The sequence below is a fragment of the Sitophilus oryzae genome, unplaced genomic scaffold (assembly GCF_002938485.1).
Source record: "Sitophilus oryzae breed Bouriz unplaced genomic scaffold, Soryzae_2.0 scaffold_249_pilon_pilon, whole genome shotgun sequence".
NCBI classification, from domain to species: domain Eukaryota; kingdom Metazoa; phylum Arthropoda; class Insecta; order Coleoptera; family Curculionidae; genus Sitophilus; species Sitophilus oryzae.
In genome coordinates, this window is record NW_022146806.1 from 415,079 (window position 1) to 443,071 (window position 27,993).

At 31.5% G+C, this 27,993-nt stretch overlaps 3 protein-coding genes across 5 annotated transcripts; 2 read left to right on the plus strand and 1 right to left on the minus strand.

Annotated features, from left to right (window-relative positions):
* Positions 1 to 218: 218 nt before the first annotated feature.
* Positions 219 to 6,293, plus strand: LOC115884451 (GA-binding protein subunit beta-1-like). 3 transcript variants are annotated; one of them, XM_030903041.1, is made up of 11 exons: positions 219 to 335; positions 544 to 633; positions 701 to 841; positions 895 to 1,092; positions 1,149 to 1,314; positions 1,384 to 1,497; positions 1,601 to 1,681; positions 1,740 to 1,820; positions 1,881 to 2,081; positions 2,629 to 2,861; positions 5,930 to 6,293. In XM_030903041.1, exons 2-11 carry the CDS (start codon positions 547 to 549, stop codon positions 6,098 to 6,100), a joined length of 1,473 nt encoding a protein of 490 aa, XP_030758901.1. In that variant the 5' UTR covers positions 219 to 335; positions 544 to 546; the 3' UTR covers positions 6,101 to 6,293. The 3 variants fall into 3 exon arrangements, with proteins under 3 accessions (XP_030758901.1, XP_030758903.1, XP_030758902.1); XM_030903043.1 differs by lacking the exon at positions 219 to 335 and having other exon boundaries at positions 443 to 587; XM_030903042.1 differs by lacking the exon at positions 219 to 335 and having other exon boundaries at positions 471 to 633.
* Positions 6,294 to 8,343: 2,050 nt separating this feature from the next.
* LOC115884432 (8-oxo-dGDP phosphatase NUDT18) lies at positions 8,344 to 27,774 on the minus strand. The gene is made up of 5 exons (XM_030902999.1): positions 27,191 to 27,774; positions 26,998 to 27,135; positions 26,803 to 26,949; positions 12,557 to 12,833; positions 8,344 to 8,679 (listed from the first exon to the last, which is right to left on the minus strand). Exons 1-5 carry the CDS (start codon positions 27,448 to 27,450, stop codon positions 8,488 to 8,490), a joined length of 1,014 nt encoding a protein of 337 aa, XP_030758859.1. The 5' UTR covers positions 27,451 to 27,774; the 3' UTR covers positions 8,344 to 8,487.
* On the plus strand, positions 13,527 to 25,548 carry LOC115884433 (cyclin-J-like protein). Its single transcript, XM_030903000.1, has 6 exons — positions 13,527 to 13,693; positions 13,755 to 13,862; positions 18,911 to 19,082; positions 22,984 to 23,262; positions 23,325 to 23,490; positions 25,329 to 25,548. The coding sequence occupies exons 1-6, from the start codon at positions 13,658 to 13,660 to the stop codon at positions 25,441 to 25,443; spliced, it is 876 nt and encodes a 291-aa protein (XP_030758860.1). The 5' UTR covers positions 13,527 to 13,657; the 3' UTR covers positions 25,444 to 25,548.
* Positions 27,775 to 27,993: the final 219 nt, after the last annotated feature.

Genomic DNA, 27,993 nt, shown 5'->3' on the forward strand with positions numbered 1-27,993 from the left:
ATGGCGAATGCACTGGTGTATAAAATATTTTTTTTTTAAGTTTAACTATTATTTATACTGTATTTATCTCTCATATAAATTATTATGAAATAATTAAACAGCACTCTATTAACAAACGTATATAAAAATATCTTAAAAACCTATGGAAAATTATTCAAATAAATTAAAAACATTTTTTCGTTTCAAATTTGCCGCCATTTCTTCAGCTGAACTGTGAGAAATTTGACAGATAAACAGAGTTTGTCAGCGTGATAAATCTCTTCGATGCCGACCAAATTCATCTTTTTTCAGTGATATTTAATCGTTTCGGTGTTAAAAACCTTCTGAATCATCCAGTAAGTACTTTTTTTAAGTTCCAATCGGCTTTCTCGATTTGAAACCGATCGATTTTCAAAGTGATCACTTCCGTCCTGTACAGGAACAGGAAACCCTCCAAAATGGAGATCGTTTCGTTTTCCTGTCGGCGACAATTTTGAAAAAAGAAAAGTCAAAATATAACCAAACATATCTTTATTATTAGAAAAATGGTTGTTTTTATTTTAGGATATGATAAAAATATCCCTGGACAACAGTGTAGCCCCCATCAAGTACGTTTTGGCACCTAACAAAATACAGCCACTCTCAGATATTGCTGTATGTAAAAATTCGAATAGGATTTCAAAAGGTTCTGTTGATTTCTAATAAACATTTCTTCTTTTAGGTTGATCATTCATCACTGGTAAGTTCATCATTAACTTCGATAAATGAGTTGGGGAAACAGCTTCTTAAGGCTGCTGCCGATGGAGATGCACGAGAAATTAAAAGACTTCTTACTAAAGGTTCACCGTTCACATCTGACTGGGTACACAAGTGTAAAGCTTTGTAAAAACTTGAAATTAATTAAATGCATTCTAGTTAGGGACAAGCCCGCTTCATCTAGCTGCTCAGAACAATAATGTAGATGTATGCGATTTGTTGTTAAAAGCTGGAATATCAAAAGATGCTAGAAATAAAGTAGATCGAACTCCTCTACATTTAGGAGCCTATGAGGGGCATCTTCATGTTGTTGAATCGCTCGTTAAGCATGGAGCGGATATTAATTGTAGAGATATGGTATATTCATATTTTTTATGTATCTTTAAGTCAAATAATGTTATTTTTAATTTCAGTTAAACATGACACCCTTACATTGGGCTGTTCAAAACGGACATACTCCAGTAGTAGAGTTTCTATTAAAGAATGGATCTTTAATCGATATAATTAATAAGTTTTCACTGACTCCCAAAGATATAGCGTTACAGATAAATAACAGTGATATTATAGAATTATTACAATGTAAGTTTAAAACAGTATTAAATTCTAGGTATACATATATTCATAAACATATACATATGTATTTTGTAGCATATGAAAGTGATCCACAAACAGCGACTGACAATCTTGTAATGCAATTGCAAGCTGAAGATGGAGATGAATCTGCAATAGATAATGATTTAACTGAAATAAACAATGAAATAGGTAAGTATTGTGTTTCAAAAGTTCATACTAGGCTTACATTCAATATTTTCCATGAAATTCCTGTTCAAAGAATTTAAATTACTAACAGTTTATTTTTTTGTAGATCCAGTAATAATTAATTTGGACAATAATAATGAAATAGCAAACATAACATCCCTGGATCAAAAACAAAATTACTCTCAAAGTAAGTACATCGTGCTTTATTTATATTTTGTGTATATTTAATATACAAATTTATACAGGTCATGTCATTATCAACTTAGATCAGGAACAGGAAGATGAGGATAATCCTGAATCTGTGAATATAACTCAAATTCAAAATGGTACAAAAATTAAACATAGAAGCAATTCACATCATTTTTAATAATATTAACACATTGTAGATATGGAAGTATCGCAAGAACCTCCAGTAGCAACCTTTAAAATTATAGATAGCGTACTGCAAAGTAACGATGAAATTGAGAATGACTTTTCTGCAGTGAAGTTATTGCAGGATCATGGGATTACTATGTTGCCTAATGATTCAGAGGAGACAAATTTACTAAATACTGTCATGGAAAGTGGGCATCAAGTTGTATTAACGGGTAGGTGTTACTGGGTGTGCCAAAAGAAATGGAGAAATTGATTTTTATTATTGAGTCATTGAAAAAGAAAATTATATTGAGAAACCAATTACCAATGGCTTGCATGTCATCAAAGATGCTAAAACTGTTACTAAAAATTGACATAAAATTTGTCAAAAATTAACACTAATTATAGAAAGATTAGGAAAAGATAGAATGGTTCCAGACACAAATCAATTTTCAACAATTTTTTTTTTTTTTGAATTTTAAACTACCCCATTTAAAAATCATGTTTACTCAACATAAAAATAAATTACAACCTTCAAAGGCCAGCTGGCAGTAAGCGCCATTAAAAAATAAAGAGTGCGGACGAAGTAAATGGCGTCTAGGGCTTGACCTCGCCAAAATTATCATCGTCGTTTCCAAGCCGTCTTTGACATCTTTTTTTCGATCATGTATTAGTTTATATATAAATATCCTTTTCTAAGCTTTCATTTTTTATTAAAACATATTTTCATATAATTTTCTTTTGGTTTTTAATTCCTATGTTATGTGTTTATTTTGTTAGATGCAGGAAAAGAAGTGTTGAACAGTATCAAAGAAGAGGAACAAGAAAAAATAGCCGTAAAGTCTCAAAAAATCATTACCGTAACGCCAGAACAGTTAATTCAAATGACCAATGGAAATATATTTGAAAAAGCTCATGTTTTCAATAAATTGAAAGTTGCGCCTGCCAAACAAGCCCCAAAGAGGATTGTGATGAAGAAAAACAGACCAATGCCGTTTGGAAATGTAATTAAAGTAAGTAAAAAATAATCGGTTATTTAATCCAGGGATAGGCACCAGTTTTTAGAAATATATGATCTTATTTTTAAATTTACCGCCAGTAAATCGAGTCAAATTACGGTACTCAATGTGTGTCAAATTTTTAGTGTCTTTATTTGTCATATTTTACGACTATAATTTAATGCTTTGAATAAGAAGAGTAAGGAAGGAGCATAATGCTATCCATGTATTCATGCATGGTGGGCGGAAAAAGCACCATAAAAGCTCTCTAGGGTGGGGATCCTTGACAGTTCTGTTTGACGATTCATTTGACACATTTGAATTTGATTTGAAATTTTGTGGATTTGTCAGTCTTTACGGAGCTTATTTTATGTTATTTATTATTTATTCTACTACTGATAGTTGTATAAAGGTAGTAAATCTAGATGGAAATTGTGGCAGCACTTAAATTAACAGTGACACTATCGCGATTTATCGAAAAAGACTCTAAAATAGTTGGTTGTGTAGCGTGCGGTAGATCTCGGCAAAAATTGAGTGAAATAATGGAACAACTTTTCGCTATAAGTGACTATATAATATACATACGTGGTAAACCGATCATTTATGAAATTCACTTAAATTAACTAAATTATATATTTTTCTTGCATTTTAGCTTTTATTTATTACTTGTCAAAGATTAGATGTCAAAGAATTTAGATACGTTAATTTGACTTACCTGCTTCAGTAGCGTATCGGATGTTTGAGGTAATAAATACTTATTATAACTTATCTATTTTTATTAGAATTATATATTTTTATAACAATTTTAATAACTACCAACATTTATTCACAACGTAAAATAAAACAACAAATTGTTGAGTACCCCACGTCTACCCTACATCATAGTTTTACATTTTTTAAATAAAATTAGAACGACACTGATAAACCGGAATTTAAGTCGGCCATATTTGAGGCCCATCGCGGTGTACCTAAGATTTTTGATATGCTCCTTCCTTAGTCTTCTTATTCAAAGATTTAATGACGCCGGTTGTCAAATTTGGATTGGTTGGAGTCATAATGTAAAAAATGAGTTTATTACACATAAAAAACGTTTTATGAAAAGCAAATAAAATCTACTTTTTTCGCATTAGTAAAGGTCTTTTATAAACGTTGTTTTCTATTAATGACTATTGTAATAATCTATACTAATATATAAAATCCTTAAGGGTGCATCCAGACTATCCTAACAACGGCGTATCGGCGTAACGGCGTAACGACCTGGAATCGATTTCCAGTAATTCTATTTGCTGAAATTTTTGACAGATGAATTTGACAGATAAAATTTCTGAGAGATGAATTTTTCAGCCAATAGAATACAGGTTGATTCTAGGGTGTAGAGGTTCGATAAGAAGGGATTTTTGGAAATTCCAGTTCTAAGGGGGTGAAACCACCCCTCAAATATTACAATATTTTTTTATGTAAAAAACGGTCAAGTTTCCGAAAAAACGCTTAAACACGTATATTTTATTTTGTTTTTTTACATATTTTAAGATTTTTTAAAAATGTATACAGGGTGTTTCGAAAAAGCTGGTCACGATCCACTGGAAAAAGCTTAATCACGATCCTGCTTAAAGCGCTTGACGTAAAAAGCTGATTTTTGGAAAACAGATTGACTTTGGGGTGTAGAGGTCCGATAAGAAGGGATTTTTCGAAACTCGAATTCTAAGGGGGTGAAACTATCCCTCAAATATTAAAATATTTTTTATTTAAAAACCGCTGAGTTTTTCGGAAAAACTCTTAAACAAGTATATTTTATTTTGTTGTTTTACATATTTTAAGATTTTTTATAAATTTATATAGGGTGTTTCATAAATATGACCATTGAGTAATCACGATTCTGCTTAAACTGCTTGACGTTTAAAGTTGATTTTTGGCAAACAGATTGACTGTGGGGTGTAGAGATTCGATAAGGAGGGGTTTCTCGAATCTCAAATTCCAAGAGGGTGAAAACGCCCCTCAAATATTACAATATTTGTTATTTGAAAAACGGTTAGTCTTTCGGGAAAACGCTTGGACACGTATATTTTATTTTGTTTTTTTACATATTTTAAGATTTTTTAAAAATGTATACAGGGTGTTTCGAAAAAGCTGGTCATTGATTAATCACGATCCTGCTTAAAGCGCTTGACGTAAAAAGCTGATTTTTGGAAAACAGATTGACTTTGGGGTGTAGAGGTTCGATAAGAAGAGATTTTTCGAAACTCGAATTCTAAGGGGGTGAAACTATCCCTCAAATATTAAAATATTTTTATTTAAAAACCGGTGAGTTTTTCGGAAGTAATCACAAGTTTTCCATTGAGTAATCACGATTCTGCTTAAACTGCTTGACGTTTAAAGCTGATTTTTGGCAAACAGATTGACTGTGGGGTGTAGAGATTCGATAAGGAGGGGTTTCTCGAATCTCAAATTCCAAGAGGGTGAAAACGCCCCTCAAATATTATAATATTTTTTATTTAAAAACCGGTGAGTTTTTCGGAAAAACTCTTAAACACGTATATTTTATTATGTTTTACATATTTTAAGATTTTTTAAAAATTTATACAGGGTGTTTCATAAAATATGGCCATTGAGTAATCACATTCTGCTTAAACTGCTTGACGTTTAAAGCTGATTTTTGGCAAACGGATTGACTGTGTGGTGTAGAGGTTCGATAAGAAGAGGTTTCTCGAATCTCAAATTCCAAGAGGGTGAAAACGCCCCTCAAATATTACAATATTTGTTATTTGAAAAACGGTTAGTCTTTCGGGAAAACGCTTGGACAAGCATAATTTATTTGGTTTTTTTACATATTTTGAATTTTTTTAACTGTTCGCACGGTTTTAACTGCACAGTTAAAACATTTATTTTTAACTCTATGGTTAAAACGAATAAAATAACTGAAGTGTGTGGGGACCTGAAAGCAACTAAGCATCGAAAATGAATGCTGAAATGCTAGTGGGCGTCTTTCGAAATCTGTGCAAAGAAAATTTCGCTAATTTTATTGCATGCACTTTTCAGAGCGCCCTGGTAAAAGTTAATTTCAATCCTTGCATTTTATGTTTTAGGTAAAAAGTAATATGAGCAAATCGACGAGTAGGAGTGACTTAGAATATCTAATGAGACAGTTGATTGAAGCGAGGAAGACAATTGAAGAGTACAAAATAAAGCTGCAAAAAAAGGAAATGGAAGCAGAGAGGTACAAAAAACAGCTTAAGTTATTCATGGAATGGAATTAAAAAAACTTTAAAGTATGTAAATTTGGTTAACTGTTTCCTTTTTGTGTGCAAGGCCTTGCGTCACAGAAACTGCTGTTTTATTTTGTGATCAAAATGACTTAAGGTTTGTTCCCAGAAGAATCCCTGACTAGTCAGCACGTTTCTCATTGGTTAAAATGCGTAGAAACCTGATTGTTTTTAGAATTTTTAGAATTTAGAATGAGTGGGAGGGGGTTAATCACTTTGACCTTACAGATCCATTGTGTCCCCCTTTCTTGAATCATAACTCATCATACAGTCCCAGGGCTTTGACAAAAGCCAGTATCTGGGACGGTTTTATAGAGGGTAGTTCTCCATCTCCAATATCAGTCGTACCAAAATTCATGGCACGAATGGTTGTCGTCTCGGCGCACTCAGTGATGAGGTGTACTGGTGTTTCACCATCTAACCTGATTGTTAGTCAGGTTTCTACGCATTTTAACCAATAAGAAACGCGCTGACTAGTCAGAGATTCTTCTGGGAACAGACCTTTAATGATTTTGTATTTGGCGATTTTTGAAATGTTTTTGGACCAGTTGGTTCGCTGTTTTTTGTTTGTTGATTTTTTAGACGCATAATTTTTTATACTCGCAGAATTATCCTTTTAAATGAACTTTCATATATATTCTTTGCTAATTAAGTTCTAAGTTTTTTCATAGTGGAATGTCAGATTTTGAAGAAAATAATTTTTAATTTAAATTAAAAAAAATATATCAAACAACCACTTGCGGTTTGATTTAACAGTTAAGTGATGAAGATATTGTATTTTTGTGGAAAGATATGTTATTTTTAAATGTTGCCATTGTAAATAATGTTATAATTAACTGTTAGAAGTTATTTTTGTACCTTTTGTATATAGAGAAAGACAATAAATTATTATAACAAGTATTGTTTTATTGCTACTCTGTAAAGGTCTGTTATGAATTAAATATCAAAAAATTATTAACAATATTTTATTAAAAAATATAAATACATGTCTTGTTGAAGTAAAAAAATATACAAAATAAAAATACAATATTAAAAATATACTAATGAAATTAAAACTATGATATAGAGTAATTCCGTTTTTTAAAACAATATCTATAGTTTTTTCTCGCGTCAACTATTCTCAATATGGCGAAACAATTTATAGGGAAATCAATAAAAGTTGACGTGCATGTCAAAGACATCGACACTATTATCACAGATTAGGTATCCTATAAGTATACAGATAAAAATCTTGTCTCTAATTCGTGGTACGAAAATTGTTTTTTACGACGATGTGCAAACAAGTAAAATTTCCTGTGCGCAAACATAAACTCGCGTAAAATAACAATAAACAGCGTAATCGAGAGATATCGCTAAACCGAATAGCGTGCATGGACGTTAATAAGGCCAGGTGTTATTTCCTTTACGTGAGGTGGTATTAACTCTCTTCATTTATAGTTATCGGATCGGAAAGAATTCTGTTCGCGTCGCGTCCGCTCAGTTTAAACTTAACCTAACTTTGAAATTGTTTTGTTTACTAGGTATTTTGAAAACTAAAGGACTAAAGTGCTTATTTCCAGTGCTTTATTCTTGTCTGCCAGTGGGTTTAGGGCAACAAGCAACAAATTCCCTTAGAAGGGCTAAGTCCTCATAACTGTGCCGGTCAGGCGCTGTGCACAATTGCCATAAGTGGGCGTAAGGCCATAAGTGGGCGTGCTATGTGCGCAAACTAGTAACCTAACTAGTGCCCGATTCCGAAAATTTGAACCACGAAAAACAATAAAGAAAAAACAAAGTTTATAATCTGTATAATCTGTGCTATTACCAACGTAAATTTCTAATATATAAAAATTCGTTTCAAACTTAGAGCGCACTTTTTCATTTTTCTTATAATCTCATATCTTGGTTAAAAAATACAGCTCGCTGTCGCATGAAGTAATCGAAGTGGCCGATAAAAAAGGCTTTGTTGGTAGTCATGGGAAATGTTGCCGGTTGTCGTGGAAAATCCGTGACAAAATTACGAGTTTTAATTGACTTTTTAAAATTCAAAGTAAAAAAAGTAGTCGTGGCAACATTGCGACGTGCATTCGTCAAATATATTTTGATCTTTTCATCAACACGCAAACTTTTATTGCTTTTCCCTTTCCTTTTTTTAACTATACAAAATCTTTAATATATAAATAGGAAACTTAAAAAAGCTTTAATACTTAGATAAATATGTGTAAATAAATTGTATTATATACAATTTAACAAATAACAATTATTAATTTTATTTATTTTTATACAATGTGTATCTAATCTCAAAAGTCTTTCAAAACTATTTTAAGCGCTTTTTTAACATATTTATTCAATATATATTATTTTAAGAAAAAACGATATAAGGTACATTATTTATTATTATTTCACTGGACCACGTGAAATTGGAATGTGGAATTTCGCGAGACCACCCTTTGTAATAATTTGTCCCCTAAATTTTTTGACACCTCGTGCCATACGTACTTTCCTATGATAGGTACTTCTTCTAAAGGTGCTCTAAAGGAAACCAGAAGTGTCAAACAGGCGCCATCTTTGTTTTCTCTTGGATCATGTTCCACCTGTAACAAAAGAAAAAGGTGCCATAAGATCGAAAAAGAAACGGCGTCAAAGACGGCTGGGGAATGACAATCGATAATAATTTTGGCGAGGTCAAGCCATACACATTATTTAAATTATTATCGAAGTAAAACTTCTTTACGCGCGTTGGGAATAAAAATTCGAGGCCGTGACGCGTGAGCTAGCCGGACCCAAGTAGCATTTTCACGACTTGCGACCACATGTTTACTAAACACAACATTGGATTAGTTACAAAAAATAGTTAGCAGCGTACCTTGGATATTAAAATAAATGTAAACGGTGTTGTAACGTTGTGCCGACGTTGAACTAGTACTACAACAAAGTAAAAGCTTCTGCGACGTCGAATAAACGTTGTCTTCTAACCTTTTTTGGTTAAGTGATCTTTAGGTGATTCGGACAACGTAGTTACAATGTTGGGCAATAAAAAGTTTTCCGACGTCACTTTCAGGACCTATTCCAACGTTATGCAAACGTCGTCTGTTTTACTAATTCCAAAGTTGTTTAAATTTCCTTATTCTTACGTTGATAGGACGTCGAGCCACTACCTTTTTGCAACTGTATTGAACCATAACCTTAAATCTTAAATTTTCACTTCATTGTTCTGTTCAGTCAGACAGTTCAGTGCTGTTTTTGTTTTTATAAAAAAAAACTTAATTAAAATGGGACGTAAGAAAGACACATATAAAACTAAATTTAAATATACATCGACATATTACCTATACTTTATCCGCTCCCTCGTTTATTTAGAATACCTATAGGGGGCGGCACAAGCTAGACTCTAGGATGACTAAATTAGGCAATCTTGCGACTAGTATACTACCTGTTAAGGCTGAACTGCGACTTTATTAGTCCAGTATGCGACTACTCGAACTACTCCATCTTAATCTCCAAAACAACAAAGTGAAAGCCGCCATGTTGTTGAATAAGAAAATGTTTCGTTCCTAAAATAGCAATTCCTGCTCTTTGAGTACATTAACTAGAAATATTTGACCCTAAACAACACGCGGAAACAATTTTTTCGACTGCGAATAAATTAATCTCATTTTATTAAAAAAAAATCAAGACATTTTTTAAAACTTCTTTAATTTTAAGGCTTATTAGTATTTTTCAAAGTAGAAACAATACATTTATCAATAAAGTTGTTTGCGTTTAACTTTTTTGTCTTGGGTAACGAGTTACAGAGTTGGTTAAAGTGTTTCAATAATTATGATCTTCAAACATCCTCCACACTTAAATACTTTTGTTTTGTTTTCGTTTACTGCCATCTGGCATATGCCTCTAACTAAATCATAAAAATAATATTTTTACTATAATTATCCCAATTTAGGATAAAACGCGACTTGTATTTCTGTCAATTAGGATTTTAAACAACGTTGCAGTTTGTACTAAATTAGGCTGCTAGCCAACGTAGGTATCCAACGTCGTTTCGACCCAAAAATTATTCTCCAAACTAGTGCAGACTAGGGTTGGCACGAGGTTGTGTCGACGTTGCGCCCCGACGTTTGGTCGCGTGACACAACGTTGTCCCGACGTCCAAATGCTGCTTGGGGAGGAAAAGTGGTAGCGGCAGTGCTGCCACAGTTACACTATTCGCTATCTCGTGATAATCTACCCCGATGAAAAATAAGCTTGTGGCTACACTTGGTAATGATCTGTGCCATACGCGGCTAAAAAATCACTATAATAAACTTGATACTGTACCAACCTTGATTTCATGTATATTTTCATTGATAGGTCGATGGAGATAAACAATTGTGATTGATTAAAATTTTATTTTAAGATGAATCTTTTGTTAACAACATTCTGAGAATTCGAATAATGAATCATAGACAAAGAAATAAAAACTTTTTATTTCTTTGTCTGTTATGAATTGAATAATGACAAGACAAGTGTAAAAAAGACAGCGATTTAGAGTGATAATTTGATTATGTAATATTCAGAGTGACAATTTTTATTATGCAAAAGAAATACAGATTTTATGAGTTTACTGATTGCCTAACGATTAACGTTAATTTAAAAATAAACCCCCAACATGAATAACGAACAAAACATTTAAACAAAAACAGACCACACAAAACAAATTGTTGGTTAGTAGCAGCACAGATTAGGTATACTATATGTATACAAATAAAATTTTTGTCCCTAATTCGTGGTACGGAAATTGTTTTTTATGACGATGAGGAAACGAGTAAAATGTCATGTGCGCAAAAATAAACTCGCATTTACACAGCGTAATAACTGGGCCGGTCAGGCGCTGTGCACAATTTTAGAGGCCATAAATGAGCGTGCTATGTGCGCAAACTAGTAACCTAACTAGTGCGCGACTCCGAAAATTGGAACCACGAAAAACAATGCTTTTGACGATAAGTTTATAATTTGTATAATCTGTGGTAGCAGTCAGTAGTATTCAGAGATACAGATGTTGTAGTATTTTGGTTTAATGGCCACAGCTAAAATAAAAAAAAATAAATAAATTCCAGTCAGTGTGTGGAACTATCGCAAAACTTTTAAAAACAAAGCACGGCTAGAAAGTGAAGCCTGGACAACCACAAAAGTTAAAGAACAAAGACTCAGAATAACGGAGATGGCGTTCTTAAGAAAAATAAAAGAGGAATAAGTAGAGAAGATAGAATAAGAAATGACACAATAAGAAATGAACTAAAAATACTATATATAAATAGATCGGAAATTTTTTGCACATCATTGTTTTACAACGAGATCTATCGATTAAAAATACTTTCAATATGGCGGCACTTCCGGATATACCAGAAGTTGACAGCAACTTTCTTATTTTAAATGGGTACCCCCATTTTTTATTACATATTTAAATTATCTGTAAAATTTTATGAATTTTCATATTAAACACTCTATACCTAACATTAACCGTTTTTGAGAAAAAAAATATTAAAAATTTTTGGACGAAAAAAACTACCTGTCAAAAAAAGTTGTATAGCATAAAAGTCAAATTTAGTGATTACCACAGCCACTGTGACATAAAGAGAAGACATGTGGCTATCTATTTCAAAAATTTAATTGTTCAAATGTCATATAATAATGGCGGTAGCTGTCATGGAGTTGAGCGATTAAAAAATTATCATAAATCATTTTTTTCAAATGGAAACCCGCTTTTTTTATTTCACTATATTGCAAAGGTTTTCCAATTCGTTACTTTTTGAGTATACATGTTCCTATACCTAAAATAAATCGTTTTTTAGTTATTTAAGATTTAGTTTCAAAACATGTATTTATCTTGATTTTATCAAGCTTCCTTTGACATTAAGTGTCAAACAGTCAGACAATTTATTTCCATCTGTCAGAAAACGATTATTTGAATTTCCTATATTATAAATACTGACTGCCTTAAGAGTTTAAAAAGTGTATTTACAAAAATATATCTTGTATTTTGACCTCATAATTATTGTATCTCGTAACTATTAATAGTTGATATTATTAATTATATACCGTATGATCGAAAAAAAAAATGTAATGTAATAAAAAATTGGGGTACCCATTTAAAATTAGAAAGTTGCTGCCAACTTCCGGTATTTCCGGAAGTGCCGCCGTATTGAAAATATTTTTAATCGATAGATCTCGTTGTGAAACAATGATATGCAAAAAATCTCCGATCTAGATATTGTAGTTCTCTAGAAACTTCTAATGCACGCTCAGCCTGGGACACCCTGTATATCCTTCAATATAATAGCTGTAAAAAGTTTCAAACATGCGCACATAGTGCACACACATTTTTTTTTAATTGCAAATCACCCAACATGATTTTGGGTGATTTGCAATTTAAATAATTAAAAAAATTAAAACAGCATTCCTTAACATTCTCCCTTTTCTATTACATCAACTAACCAATAGAAATCCGTGTGGCTTATGCGATGGTACTTCAGCCCCGAAAATGTCCATCATAAACTTCCTCAGCGTCCAGTGTAGACTTTTCCCGGGGTTGACCTGCGCAGTGGGTAAATGCCACGTATTTCGCTCGCTTAAAAGTATATGCACCCTGTTTGTTGCCTTCTTTTTCGTAACGACAACCAACCTGAGGAGCAGCATTTCGTGAGGTCTCAAAGCTGGAAGCTTGTCTTGATGCCAGGAAGGGTCGCTCTTAGCCCTGGCTTCCACATAAGCCCTACAAAAAGTAACAAGTTGTTAGGCCATAGAGGGTGTTTCAAAAAGCATGTGCCATCTCTCGTGGGGAAATGCTAAAATTTAAGAATAAACAAATTTCAAGTTGCCTAAAGAATGTTTTTTGGATTTATTTTTTTGCAAATGTTATGGGTTGCGCAGTAGCGAAATACCCCCAACCCCCCAGCCAGACTTAGGATTCTGGGTTCACAAATTATTAAACTGTAACTTGCCTAAAATATGTTCTCTAAATATGTCGCCAGCTCTCCGGCTATATCGACATTAACCGGACATCGAACTTTAACCGTAAAATATAATATTAATTATTTTGCTTCTTTTTTAATAAAATAAAAAAAAGTCAAAATAAATAAAATCAGTGGTTCCCGAGATCATTGGTGAACAATAAAATATAAAATGGTTATCACCAATGTCACCAATGCTCGATAGTTTTAGGACTCATTGCTTAGAATTCATAACGAAGAGTGTAATTAATTAAAAAATAAAATTTTTAAAGAAATTAAGTATGAAGAATAATTACAAAAATACCAGTCGAATTTTTCTTAATTTTTTCGAATATATGTATCTTTCAAGTAGACCTTGCAAAAAAAATAAATTGATAAGAATCGTCCAAAAAAACACAAATTCCTCCAGTTTAACATAGCAATAAACAGAAATGTTTTTTTTTTCGTGTTGATTGTCGACCAATACACAATAATATAAAAAAATAAACATAATTCTAATCTCCAAAATGATACCAAAATACGAAAAATACATTCAGTCGTTCTTGGTAATTCCTAAAACATAAATTTTAAGTGAAATAACTCAAATATGAACCGCCTGATGAACAGAGAATCGCCATTTTATGTAAGTGAATACGACGGGTTTTCGAAAAAAAGTCTTTATTGATTTGTATTTTGATCTGCAGCTACATGGCGAAATACAAGATCACATGAGCGACTACAGAGACTGTTTCAAACAAGTCATCAAGCAAAGAGAGGTTCTCCAAATGCCATTTTTCCACGCATCAACACAAGTAAATATATCTACTATATCCACATAATATGAAAAAAAGTATACAGGGTGTCCGAATATTCCGTAAATATACGTATTTTTCGAATCAAAATAAGTTCATAGGACACAATTTATCTCTACAGGGTGGCCCATCGAAAACGTTCCGCAAGGCATAACGGCCAGGGTAATTTTTTTTTCAGAAAATCCAAAAACAAGTCAATTTTATTTGTGAGGGGGACAACTTTTGTCCCAAAAATGATTGCAAAATTTTCAACCCTCTAAGCGGGGGTGTCAACCCCCAACTTTTTTCAATTGGGAAGGGGGGTCAAGTGGCACCGCAATGAAAAGAGCTTTCTATTCTCTATATTTCCCCGCTTCGTTTTTGAAAATCGGTCGAGTCATTGAGAAAATATGAAGGATTGAAATTTTAAAAGTTTATTTAAACATTTATCAGAGTAAATCTTTGAATAAGAAGACTAAGGAAGGAGCATAATGCTATCCATGTATTCATGCATGGTGGGCGGAAAAGCCACCATAAAAGCTCTCTAGGGTGGGGATCCTTGACAGTTCTGTTTGACGATTCATTTGACACATTTGAATTTGATTTGAAATTTTGTGGATTTGTCAGTCTTTACGGAGCTTATTTTATGTTATTTATTATTTATTCTACTACTGATAGTTGTATAAAGGTAGTAAATCTAGATGGAAATTGTGGCAGAACTTAAATTAACAGTGACCCTATCGCGATTTATCGAAAAAGACTAAAATAGTTGGTTGTGTAGCGTGCGGTAGATCTCGACAAAAATTGAGTGAAATAATGGAACAACTTTTCGCTAGTAAGTGACTATATAATATACATACGTGTAGTAAACCGATCATTTATGAAATTCACTTAAATTAACTAAATTATATATTTTTCTTGCATTTTAGCTTTTATTTATTACTTGTCAAAGATTAGATGTCAAAGAATTTAGATACGTTAATTTGACTTACCTGCTTCAGTAGCGTATCGGATGTTTGTGTTAATAAATACTTATTATAACTTATCTATTTTTATTAGAATTATATATTTTTATAACAATTTTAATAACTACCAACATTTATTCATAACGTAAAATAAAACAACAAATTACTGAGTGTACCCCACGTCTACCCTACATCATAGTTTTACATTTTTTAAATAAAATTAGATCGACACTGATAAACCGGAATTTAAGTCGGCCATATTTGAGGCCCATCGCGGTGTACCTAAGATTTTTGATATGCTCCTTCCTTAGTCTTCTTATTCAAAGGAGTAAATGATAAGGATAAATTCCTTCGACTAATTTGCTGTTTTTTCTTATTATTTCTAGATGTTTACGCATTTTTTCACAATAGCCGTTACATCAAAACTAGTCTTCGGGGTGTGTTTTAGACATTTTTCTAAACATAAAAACACAAAAAAGTGTCTGCGGATTTTTTTTAATTTTTATTTTACGTAAAAAAATGCTTTGACTTTAGAATAGCCGAAATTAGTTACATGAAAAATGAACTTATATTTGTTTTATACGAGCCTTTACGAGCAAAGAAATACAAAAAAATCCGTCGGAAATGTGTCAATGTCATTTTGTGCACTTTGTTTTTCATACATTTTTCAGTTTAGAAGCTTACGGGACCCGGGAGCGAATAGGGGTGCTGGGTGGGGTAAAACATTTTTCGGAGGAATAACAATTCTTGTAGAATAGATAATATAGGTTCTTGTAAACTATAAATACCTCGGAATGTTGCACTTATTCTTGTTTTTATTAAAGCTTTACGTAAATAGGGCTGATTCAAAACAAAAAATCTGCAAAAATATTAAATTGGTTAGCTTTTCTTTGTGGAGGGTGTTAAGCTGTGTTTTTTATATAACTAATTTCAGCTATTCTAAAGTCTAATAAATTTCCTTAGAAAATGAAAACAGCTTATTTCCGCAGGAAAATTTTTGTGTTTATATGTTCAGATTTCAATTATTCTAAAGTGCGAAATTTGGAAATTACGCATTTCCGCAGGAAAATTTGTGTTTTCCTTGGTTCACAGTAGCTTTTTAAAGACAAAAATTTATTTTTTTTCCAAATAACTAATTTCAACTAAACGAAAGTTGACCCTAATGGTATACTTTTTTTAATCAACTAATGATTAAATGTTTTATCGTCATGACCGAAATAGCCCCAATCATAGACTTAAAATAAAATATAGACTGAGCATCTCATTCATAAATAGCTGGAACATGCGGTCAGACAATATCTTGTTATTGTTGTGTTATTGTTTTAGGTTATAACGAGTGCGACACGAGCGATAGATAGGTTGTCTCGGTCGTAACGGTCGTTCCCTGACGACTCTGCCGAGAAACACAACACTGTCTTTCGTTTCTCAAGTACACCTGAACTCTCCGTATCATAGCCGGGTAATTTTTTTATTTTAATGAAGCTATAATTAAATTAAAAATATATCGTATTTAAACTTTTTTATATTTTATTAAGATTTAGGACAGGTTTTTTAAATAAAACTTTAGAAAAAACAATTTTGAGTCCAAAAAGGATAAAAATAATAAAATACACGTTATAGAAGAAATTTTATAATCGAAATTAGGTAATTTTTGAAATTAATAATAAATTATTAATTTTAGTCAAACATTTACAACCCCTAATATTAATCAAAACAGGATCTATTCCACAGATATAATAGAATCGGCGACAGGAGAGAAAAAAAAAATGATCGTTGTAATTTTTTTTCTGGTTAAGTGATGTCTTATTATGTAAATTAGAGAAAACATAAATCTGTTCCATTAAAGCAAGGAAGGTGATAGGAAGTGGATAAAATAAAAACTACATTTATTTAACTCTGTACTGTCTTTATTATACCGGGTGCGTCTCAAAAGTGGCTCATCCCCATAATTTTTTTATATTTTCAAATAAAAAAACAAGATTTAGTATGTTAGTATATGAAATAAATTAGGATTGATTGACGCATTCAATTGTTTTTGGTCACTTCCTGTTTCACCGGAAATGACTATAACTTTTAATTTTTAAACGGCACCCTTGGTATATTTCTACTTTATTCGATAGAAAATGACACTCTGAATAGAATGACATATCATATGTCAACTTTTGACATTTTCGCATATGGTTTAATTGTAATTGTAACACGCGGTTCATAACGACAATTTGACTCGAAATACCAAGTGTGTGGTATCAATATATTCATAAAAAATGCTTTTTCCAAATATGCTAATGAGTCACCCTTGTTCCATTTGAAAAAATTGACATATGTATGATTAAAAATACGATTTGTACATCTTTTAACCGGCCTAGACAAGACACGAAACCTATTAGACGATCAAAACTATTTTTCCAAGGCTCCTTGATTAAAACTTAGTGGATTGAAAAAAACTGGATTGAAATTTAAAATAGAATATGTTTTTAAGCGACAATGTCAAAAGTTGACATATGATATGTCATTCTATTCAGAGTGTCATTTTTTATCGAATAAAGTAGCAATATACCGAGGGTGTCTTTAAAAATCAAAAGATAATCATTTCGGTGAAACAGGAAGAGACCAAAAACAATTGAATACGTCAATAAATCCTAATTTATGTCATATACCTACTAACATACAAACCTGTTTTTTTATCTGAAAAAAATAAAAAAAGTTATGGGGTTGAGCCACTTTTGAGACGACCCGGTATATTAAAAAATATTGTTTCATAATGTAATATCATTTTAAAATTCTTGTAGGTATGTTATTTTAGATTCTGAAGATAATTTTAGAATAAACCGGAATATATTTTTAATAAAAACATTATTAATTATTAACAGGGTTATAATTATGATTTTGTTACAATGTAAGTAAGTAAATAATGTAATGTAAAAGAAAAAATTCAGATTTTGCATTTTACTAAAATATTATCTAAATAAGCGTCTTTCTACAACAACGCCACTGACTGCCAATGGGTAAATTGAGAGTTGCCTACCGGTCAAAAGTCGTTTCAAGACTTAAATGGATTATTTAAGTCAAATTTCTTGCAAATTTGGCACTGGCGAACCATATTTTATAGTTTTTGAACAGAAAAAGTCAATAAAATAAACACTTAAGGACTACAAGCTAAGAAAATGCGTTAATACAGCCGGGGAGATAGCGGCAACAAAGCTTTACCGCACACGTGCGACACGTACTACAAGGTAATAAATGAATGAATGGGCTCCCTCGCCTCTAATCGGTGTTGTCATATTGTAAAGAACTTATCCTTATTAAACAGTATCCGACTTATAATTTAGTAGTATAAGGACTATTTAATACATCTATGGAATATTAAAACCTACTTTATTAAACTGTAGTATTAATATCTCAATATATGTGTATAACAAGAAAAAAAATATTGATAATATTAAAGACGTGACAACATAGGCTGGATGAGGAAGGCTCGGTCGACTGTACCCAGAAGTAAACATGTGTACAAAAAAGGTTGTTTGTCCGCGTTGAGATGTAAATAGTGTAGTCTATATTTTATTTTAAGTCTATGGCCCCAATTATACCCCACTAGCAAAACCGGTGATTAAAACTATGCTCGCTACCCGTAGTTGAACTCATCTAAAAAGAACTTTTTCTCACTCTCATTTTTTTAACTCGAATAATAAATTATGATGCAAGTTAAACCTTCTGAAGATATCAAAATATTTACTTTTTTATTTTTAGAATTTGCACAAATTATACTTCCTAACACTTTTGGAACAATTAAATAATATTTTTTTCGTATTCTGGCTATTTAAACCCGTGTATTTGTAAGTACTAGTTGTATACGATATTATCCGATCGTGGCAACAGCATTATTTTGATTCATAAAATACGTAGTTGTTCTATGTCCACGGAATATTGAATCTCCCTTTATATTTTGTAAGTCCTCTTTAAAAAAAATCCAAAATTCTTGTCTCAAAAACTATGCCATGTTAAGTTTTTTTTCAACAAACAAAAAATATAGTTAATATAATAGAAGGACTCTTCGTTACCTTATGTAATTACGATTAATGTGTTTGAGAAACTCTTTGTTTTCAGCTTTCATACAGGAACAGTTTAGTGAATCACATGCGACAAATTTGTATTAACAAAAAACTGACTCATTGCACCCTACATTTAGCTGTGTATTTGATGGACTCATTCATGGATTGTCATAATATAATTCCCGAGAAAACATTACTGTTGGCCAACGTATGTTTACTTATAGCTGGTTAGTGTTACATTTCTAGCATCCCTCGTATATCATAAGAAAAATTTTTGAACAAACAATATTAAATAAATTCAAGAATAAGAACGAATAAAAAGCATATAACAATAATTGTTATGATAAATATAACTATTCCGTTATGATGTCTAGTGTCACAGATAAATTACGCCTCATATGTAATTTTGTTATTAATACACTTATGCGAAATACAACCGTCCTAATTTTTGAAAAAAATAACTGTTAAATATACATTTTTTATATTTAACAAAAAATTGTAAAATTTTTAATGTTTACTTTGGGGTCTATAAATGTATATTTTTTATTATTTCATTATAATAAATATGGCGTTAAACAATTAACTTAGCAAGAGGTTTACATTTAAAAAAACCTCTAATAATGTATTTATAATTTTAAATAATATAGATGTCAAATAATATGAATAATTAACATAAAATTTAAAAAAATAAAAAATTTTATGTTATTATTAATTGTACCTATAATATGAGGGAAATTTAATATATTTTATTAAATAAAATACCAAAAGGTATGTTTTAAATATTTTGTTAAAAACAAATGTTTTAAGAATGTCATTCCATTCTTTTTTTAAAATTGTTTTAAACATTCCTTTAAAACTATTAAAACATGTTTATTACCTTGTGTTAAACACGTTTAGTGTGTAAATCGGTGTTAAAACTATGCTTCGTTTAAAAATAAAAAAACATTTTTTTTTTCAACCACTTTCCAGGGTTGAAAAGATCGTTAAGAAATTGTATTATTTAATAGAGTATAATATTGATATACAGTATATCCCCGGATTGTCTTTACAAGAGGAAAAACTTTTTTATTGACATTTTGAGAAAAATGATTTCTTCATAAAAATTTTTTCTTGTTCTAAAATGCTTAATCCCGTTTAGGGAATGCAATCCCGCAAATGCTGGATCCCGCTGAGATTCCGCGGGATCAAAGTTTCGGGATTTACCGTGCGGGATCCGCGGGATCGACACATTACTACTGGGTAACCGAATCGATATCGATCAAGGTCAAACCGCTTCGTGAATATCTCTTGAACTAAAAAAGATTTTGGGATGCGGTTTGGACCAGGTTTTAGATGCATCAATTGTGATTAAGATGCTATGTGGTTTTCGAAAATATATATTTAGCGAATTCTCGTATACAGGGTATTTTATAAGACTGTGAAAATTTGGTCAAGAATCTTTTTTTACCGCAAATTTACAATTTTTAAAAAATTGAAATTTTTACCAAGTACGACTAATCTGTATTGAAATTAGAAAAAACAATTTGTTCGTTTTTTTTTTGTTTTAAGGAAAATATGATGTTTTTTCGAAAAATATGCATTTTCAGTCCTATACGTATGGTCCTAAATGGTACAAAAAGCCCTGTACATTCTGCATATGCCAAAAAGTCATTGATATAGAGTGTATCCAAAAGCAGATAACTAACACAAGTTCTTCCTCCGATGCGCAGTAGTGAACGCAACGGGTATCGGCAGCCAGACGGGCCGCATGCTGTTCCAGAGAGCAGTAAATAGTAAAAGATATATCAAAGAGCCAGACATCTTAAAATACTTTCTCGAAAACGTTGCTAGCTCTTAGACGATACAGGGTGGTCCGAACTGTATTCCGGAAACTTCGACAGCATATTCTACAGATTAAAATAAGTAAAAATGTTCGTATAAATATATGTCCTAAAATGCTTAGTTTCGCAGATACAGGGTGTAGAAGTTTCATTTTTATTTCGATTTTTTCCAAATAATTTCTGAAGTAACGTCAATATTTAGATGAAAATAGGTGTATGGGAGTTTTTTGACATGGGAAATTTGATTTTGGTGTCAATATGCCTCCTGTTTGTTTGGGGCGCCACCTACATGTGTTTTAACTGGTTTGAAGAGTAATAACTTTTCGCCCATACTTGTATAAAACTACTGAGTAAAAAAATATACATTTACGACGTTTTTTTTTAAGTTTCATAAAAAATGCCTCTTAGTAAAAATCAATACTAGTAGTGGTTCTCCAGATATTTGGAATCGAAATTATCAATACCTGTCCTCCTTGACATAAATTAAAGATGTTGACTAAATAATTATTAGACTGAAATCATAAATTTGAAGTCTTTTTGTGCAAAAAGTTCAACAGAAACTGTTTAATCGTTTTTTCGCAGAAAAATTTATGATTAATTTAAAAAAATAAAAATGTATTATTTCAGTCAAATAACTATACTCTCAACGTGCTTATTTTTTTGTCACTAATGACATGTATTGACTATTTCCATTCTAAATATCTTAACGGTTACTCGTAGCGATTTTTACCAAGAGACATTTTTTACGTAGTCATGGAAATGTATTTTTTTTAGTCAATAGTTTTATACAGGTACGGTCGAAAAATTATTACTCTTTAAAACAGTCAGAACGCATGTAGGTGGCGCCCCCTGCAAATAGGAGTCATTTTGACATCAAAATCAAATTTCTCGTGTCACAAAACTTGAAAACAATTTTCGTCCAAATATTGACGTTACTTATATCACAGATTATACAGATTATAATCTTTGTTTTTTCTTTATTGTTTTTCGTGGTTCCAATTTTCGGAATTGGGCACTAGTTAGGTGACTAGTTTGCGCACATAGCACGCCCACTTATGGCCTGTAAAATTGTGCACAGCGCCTGACCGGCACAGTTATTAGAGAGATATCGGAAAACCGAATAGCGTCATCCAGTATTTACGCGTACCTTTTCATGGTTACGATATGCGCGAGTCAACGCAACACCCGCTAATAACGTTTCCGCCTGACGTAATTTGCGGATCAATTACACCAAGCGCTCTTTCTAAATAACCTCTGATAACGTTTAAAAGTTGCTTAAATGGGCATGTGCGGGTATTTGACAACCGGAGCCGGCCGGCGAGATCTTTTATTTTAGGTTATGTTTGAATTGTTTTGAATTATTGCTTTCGTTTTATTAGGTAATTTGATATTTAAGTAGCCGGGATTAGTTTTAATTAAATAAATATGGCCCAAAATATGGATTCCACCTCTTCCAATACTAAAGAACCTATAAAGAGTCTTAGGTTTACAGCAGATGACGACTTAGCCCTTCTAAGAGAATTTGTGGCTTGTTGTCCTAAACCTATTGGCAGACGTTGAACAATAAAGCACTGGAAATAAGCACTTTAGCCCTTTAGTTTTAAAGTACCTAGTAAACAAAACAATTTCAAAGTTTTAAATTCAAAGTTAGGTTAAGGTTAAATAGCGGACGCGACGCGATCAGAATTCTTCCGATCCGGATAACTATAATGAAGAGAGTTAATACTACTCACGTAAAGGAAATAACACCTGGCCTTATTAACGTCCATGCACGCTATTCGGTTTAGCGGTATCTCTCTATTACGCTGTTTATTGTTATTTTACGCGAGTTTATTTTTGCGCACAGGAAATTTGACTCGTTTGCACATCGTCATAAAAAACAATTTTCGTACCACGAATTAGGGACAAGGTTTTTATCTGTATACTTATAGGATACTTAATCTGTGCTTATATGAACTTTTTTACTTATTTTTATCTGCAGAATATGCTACCGAAGTTTCCGGAATACAGTTCGGACCACCCTGTATATCAAAGAATGAAAACGAAATTATGTTACCATAGAAACGCGTTTCGATTTTTGGGAATTTAGAAAAAAATTCAACCATATTTTCATGTTTATTTTTTTTTAATTTTCTCTAAAACGGTATGGAAATTTGGAAAAGTATAAACGGGATTATGCAAATTTTTTTATGAAGAATGCATTTTTCTCAAAATGTCAATAATAAAAAAGTTTTTCCTCTCGTAAAGACAATCCGGGCACATACTGTATAAAACACTTGTAATTTTTTAATTTTTGTTTTTGTCGCAGCAAAATTCGAAGAAAATTCGAAAAACATCCCGAAAATAGCCGAACTAAATTTCACCGTACATAATCGTTACAATATAAAAGAGTATGGCAGGTTTGAAGTTATGATACTGGACTACTTTTCATGGTACGTCATGTTCCCGACCCCAGCCCATTACACCCATTATTACGTTCAAGCGGCCATCAGCAAAGAAGACTTGTTATTAACCGAAGAGAGAATGAGGACCTTAATATACAAACTACACGACTCGATTGTAGAGTATTTAAATCAAATTATTGACAGTAAATACCTGATATTTATCATACACAAATTATTTTAAAACGACTTAGCTTTTTTTTCGTAGATATACACTATATGCAAGACTTCAAACCATCACTTTTAGCAGCTACGGTGATAGCAGCTAGTAGAATGGACTGTAACTTGCCGGTGTGGACACAACAATTGGAAGAACTAACTGAATATACTAGCACAGACATATCCAGACCGCTATGCACCTTGTTAATGAATAAGTAAGTAAATTTAAAAGCAAGGAAAATATTAATTATTAGGGCTGTTCACCACACACGACACGGAGTATTGTAGCTAAACGATTAGGTTTTTACGACTTTTAAATTTTAGGTTCGTTGAAGGGTTATTAGAGCTACAATTTAAAAATATTTTTACAAAATACAGAGTGTCCCAAATAAGTAAAAAATGTTATAGTTCTATTTTTTTAAATGAAACACCCTGTATATTATTCTATTTTTGGATTCTACTATTGAAATAAAGGTAAATTTGATGGAAGGTTTATCACACTTAAACCTTACCGTTTTTGAAATATTTTCAATTTTATGAAATACCAGTAAAAATTTTAAGGCTTGATTTATCCAACGGTATCGAAGATTTTAATACTAAATATTTAGTGAAGTTTAGTGTGTTAAAAGTTTAAGTGTTTAAAAATTTATTTTAAATAATTACTAGGTTTAAACGGCAATAACTTGTTTATTTTAAATGGAACACCTTGTATATTTTACGAGAATAAGATGCACAATTTAATTCACTATCAAATTGTATTATACCATTTTTTACCTATCTCTTCAAGTTTTCTTAGAAAATGCATTTTCTTATAATTTAGACCTCATTTATTACTATACCCGTAGAATAATGACATTTTCGATTTTTTTTAATGATGTAACTTTTCAAGTGCAGATAGGAATATTGTCTATATAGTTCGCTTATTTAATTAAAAGATAAAAAGCAGTTTAAATATTTTTTGTTAAAGAGAACTAATTAATGTGATCCCAGTATTTCAAACTACATTAATTGACTGTTTGCAAATACTAAAAAACTGAATTTTGTATGTGTATTAGACCTTAGTATTAGACAGTGTGGTAAAAAGTAACACCTTATAAATTTTATTTAATTTTTTGACGAATGCTTATTTTTAACGACAGAGACGTTCATTTTCATAACTTATTATGGTATTGATTTCTGAGTCAAATCCACATTTATTTAGAAGAATTTATTAATTAAAACAATTAAGTATGTAATTAACTAATTTTTGGGCGAAAATAATGGTGGTATATTAATAATTAGTAATAATTGGTATACTCTTTTACAAAGATTTAAATAGTTTTCTTTTTGTAAACAAATGGGCTTGCAGAATTATTATTTTTACTACCAGTACATTTTCTACATATGTTGCTTTAAAAAAAAAACTAAAATGTCAATATTCCATGGGTATAGTGATAAACGAGGTCTAAATTATAAGAAAATGCATTTTCTACGAAAACTTGAAGACAATTAAATTGATAGACAATTAAATTGTGCATCTGATTCTCCTAAAAAATATAGAGTGTTCCATTTAAATTAAACAAGTTGCCGTTTAAAGCTAGAAATTATTTAAAATCAATTTTTAGACACTCTGTATGAGGTAATATAATTTTCATTATAGCAACACAATATCTGATCAATAAATAATCTTCAGTAAATAGTTAGTATTAAAGACTTTAAAACCCCTTGAGAAATGAAGCCTTTAATTTTTTACTGCAATTTCACAAAATTGAAAATATTTCGAAAACGGTAAGGTTTAAGTGTGATAAACCTTAATCAAATTTACCTTTATTTCACTCGTAGAATCTAAAAATAGAATAATATATAGGGTGTTCCATTTAAAAAAATACAACTATAATATTTTTTACTTATTTGGGACACTCTGTATCATGCAAAATTATTTTTAAATTGTAGCTCTAATAGTCCTTCAACGAACCCAAAACTTACAATTTGTAAAAATCTAATCGTTTAGCTACAATACTCCGTGTCGTATGTGGTGCACAACCCTGTATAAGACTTAAAAAAATTGTTTCAGGCTTAATAGAGACATGACGTACCCCGTTAACCTCATGTGTACAAATAATATAAATTATTGTACCAGCTGCAATATAACTTATTGCCCTCATTGCCAGTTCCTTCAAAAATTTTAATCAAACGTTTGTATTGTAATTATTGTACATTAGAGACAATGTAAAAAATGTATTGTGAGTTATACCACCATAAGAATACCAAAAAATATAATACCTAGATAGTTATCTTTATTTTTATAAACCAATTCAACAATATAGGAAAATCAATATCAGATGGCTTATGCGTCCAAGGGGTCCAAGGCTATTTTTTTTGCTTTGACTTTTGACAAGTGTCAAATAAAATTCGCATGTCACCAATGTTTCGCTTCAGGTTCGGCAAAAATACATTTACAAATATTTTCGTATATCTACATTATTACTTTGTCTTTGATAATTACACAAATTCTAATTAAATGAAGTTATTAGAGTAAGATCACGTCAAGTGGACACCCCTTTTTCCACTTGGTTATGGAATTCTATTTAATATATATACTATATTAATGTTTAGTAGTCACGATTAGTAATCAAACCCATAGATAGTTTTTTAAAATTTTCATTTTAACAATTTTTTTTTATAATGAAATTTTAGTTTTTTAATTAACACGTTTATTTAATAAATTTATTAAAAAAGAACCGTTACACATACTATCGTGATGAGATTTTCAGGATATATTGTTTAATCATCGTATTTTGAAAAAATATTCCAAATTTAAAATTATTAATTAATTATCATATTGTTAATTAACTTTTCAATAAACAAATGAAAAGTTTAATGACTTTTCCGTCAAAAAAAGAATTTTTGTTCTTTTAGTTACATGCACTGTTTATTAAAGTTTAATATTCCAACAGAAAATTTGACTGCTCGCTATTAGTTTAAACAATATAAATTTATTTACCACCGCGCGATGACGAGCGGTAGCAATAAAGAGCGCGCTGCCGCGGCCTAGTAGTCTTGCATCAAGGCAAATCAATAAAATTGCATTTACCTCATCAAGGAGGCCGAAATCAACAAAATATCAAGAGACAACTTTTAATCGGCATTAAACTGCTTACGCTATTTCGCTAACAAGAGAAAAACAAGTCAGTGGCGTACATTTCTAGAAAAATATTCCAGTGATAACCCATATGCATGTCACTGGTGAATATGTTGACATTTTTTTAGGTAAAAAATATATCACATTTATAGTAACTTTTATCCTTAAAATTTCATTTGAAACGCTAAAAGTACTGGGAAGAAAATTATAATAAATTGAACAAATAATAAAACTTTAACGCACTGTAACTACAAAACTAAGCAGAATCGGACCTATGTTGATATAAAAAATAAATCTTATTTTTATGTGAGGAATCTCTCCACAAGAGATAAAACATGTTTTTTGAAACACCCTGTATAATAAAACGTACTATGTTATATGCAGTTATAATATTATATATTGTTACCTTGTTTTCTCAACTAATGGCATGATATCTGACGCCCTCAATGCGAGTTCATTTATATTTCCAACCCATTTAGCCTGCAAGGATTCCTTGTCTGCTTGCGCTGGTGTTTTTAGAGTACCCCCTGTTATTGTCCCAGTTAAAACAAACCTTAAAAAACTGTTCAATATCAATTTTTTTAAATATAATAAAACATACCTGAACCAAACCCCCCCAGCACTTTCTACAATTAGCAGAGTGGTACATTCCATTTCTAGACCTGTCTCTTCCAAGACCTCCCTTTTACAGGCATCCACAATAGTTTCACCTTTTTCCATTCTACCAGCTGGTAAGTACCTACAATTCATATGTTGTAAATAATAAGTTATACAATATACTTTATAATAACAACCATTTGCCTGCACACGACTGTTTTGCTTCTTGTATCATAAGAACTTCTTTGCGTTCATTTAAAAGTACACATGCAACAACGTATGTAACTGTGTCCTTTACGATTGGTTTATAGTTTGGATCTATTTGTGGCTGAATTCCCTGAGACTCCAATACTTCTCTCTGCTCCTCCAGTGAAAAATCGCATATCTCTGCTTCATCTGCTTCTAAAGGCAAACCTTTAAGCACTCTCAACAAATTTGATTCGACAGTGTCAGGCATTTTGCAGTTATAAGTTACAGCACTACATTTAATAGTGTAACTTGACTGTGTAATAAATCATCGATGATATCAAAATCATAAACAAGTGGGTGACTTATGCTATTGGAACGTTAAGAATGGCATAAAATATGCGTGATTTAACTAGGGCGATTCTATGGTATTTCAAACGGGTTGGGTAGACATTCCATTCGAAAACTTGTTTCCTTACTAGAATTAACCTGTGAATTTTAATTAAGCACTGACCAAGACAAAGTAAAGTGAAAGTTTAACCAAAGTTAACTGTGTTCTGTGTTTGATTGACTGAAAAATAAAAATACGAACAGAGAAAAGTAGGGTTAATTTCTGTAATCTTCTTCTTCTTCGTTCCATTTAATGGCCTAAGCCGCTAGAACCATATAGGCCCTTAGATTTAAAAGTTCAAAGTGAAGTAACATCTTTGCTGCTAAGCGAAAATAGGATTCTAGCGAAAATAGGTACGGCCCGTAGATAGAAAATTTTTATTTTAGTTTTCTTGTAGATAAACGGGTAAACGTCTGGAAACTC

Excerpts from the sequence above, each read along its gene's own strand:
- LOC115884451 (XM_030903041.1), top strand. The coding sequence starts at position 547 with ATGATAAAAATATCCCTGGACAACAGTGTAGCCCCCATCAAGTACGTT. Across the intron at positions 1,315-1,383 it reads TATTATAGAATTATTACAAT|CATATGAAAGTGATCCACAA; the intron begins GTAAGTTTAAAA and ends TGTATTTTGTAG. Across the intron at positions 1,682-1,739 it reads AAAACAAAATTACTCTCAAA|GTCATGTCATTATCAACTTA; the intron begins GTAAGTACATCG and ends AAATTTATACAG.
- LOC115884433 (XM_030903000.1), top strand. The coding sequence starts at position 13,658 with ATGAACCGCCTGATGAACAGAGAATCGCCATTTTAT. Across the intron at positions 19,083-22,983 it reads CGTATGTTTACTTATAGCTG|CAAAATTCGAAGAAAATTCG; the intron begins GTTAGTGTTACA and ends TTTTTGTCGCAG. Across the intron at positions 23,263-23,324 it reads TTTAAATCAAATTATTGACA|ATATACACTATATGCAAGAC; the intron begins GTAAATACCTGA and ends TTTTTTTCGTAG.
- LOC115884432 (XM_030902999.1), bottom strand. The coding sequence starts at position 27,450 with ATGCCTGACACTGTCGAATCAAATTTGTTGAGAGTGCTTAAAGGTTTG. Across the intron at positions 26,950-26,997 it reads GCTGGGGGGGTTTGGTTCAG|GTTTGTTTTAACTGGGACAA; the intron begins GTATGTTTTATT and ends CAGTTTTTTAAG. Across the intron at positions 12,834-26,802 it reads CCATTAGTTGAGAAAACAAG|GGCTTATGTGGAAGCCAGGG; the intron begins GTAACAATATAT and ends TACTTTTTGTAG.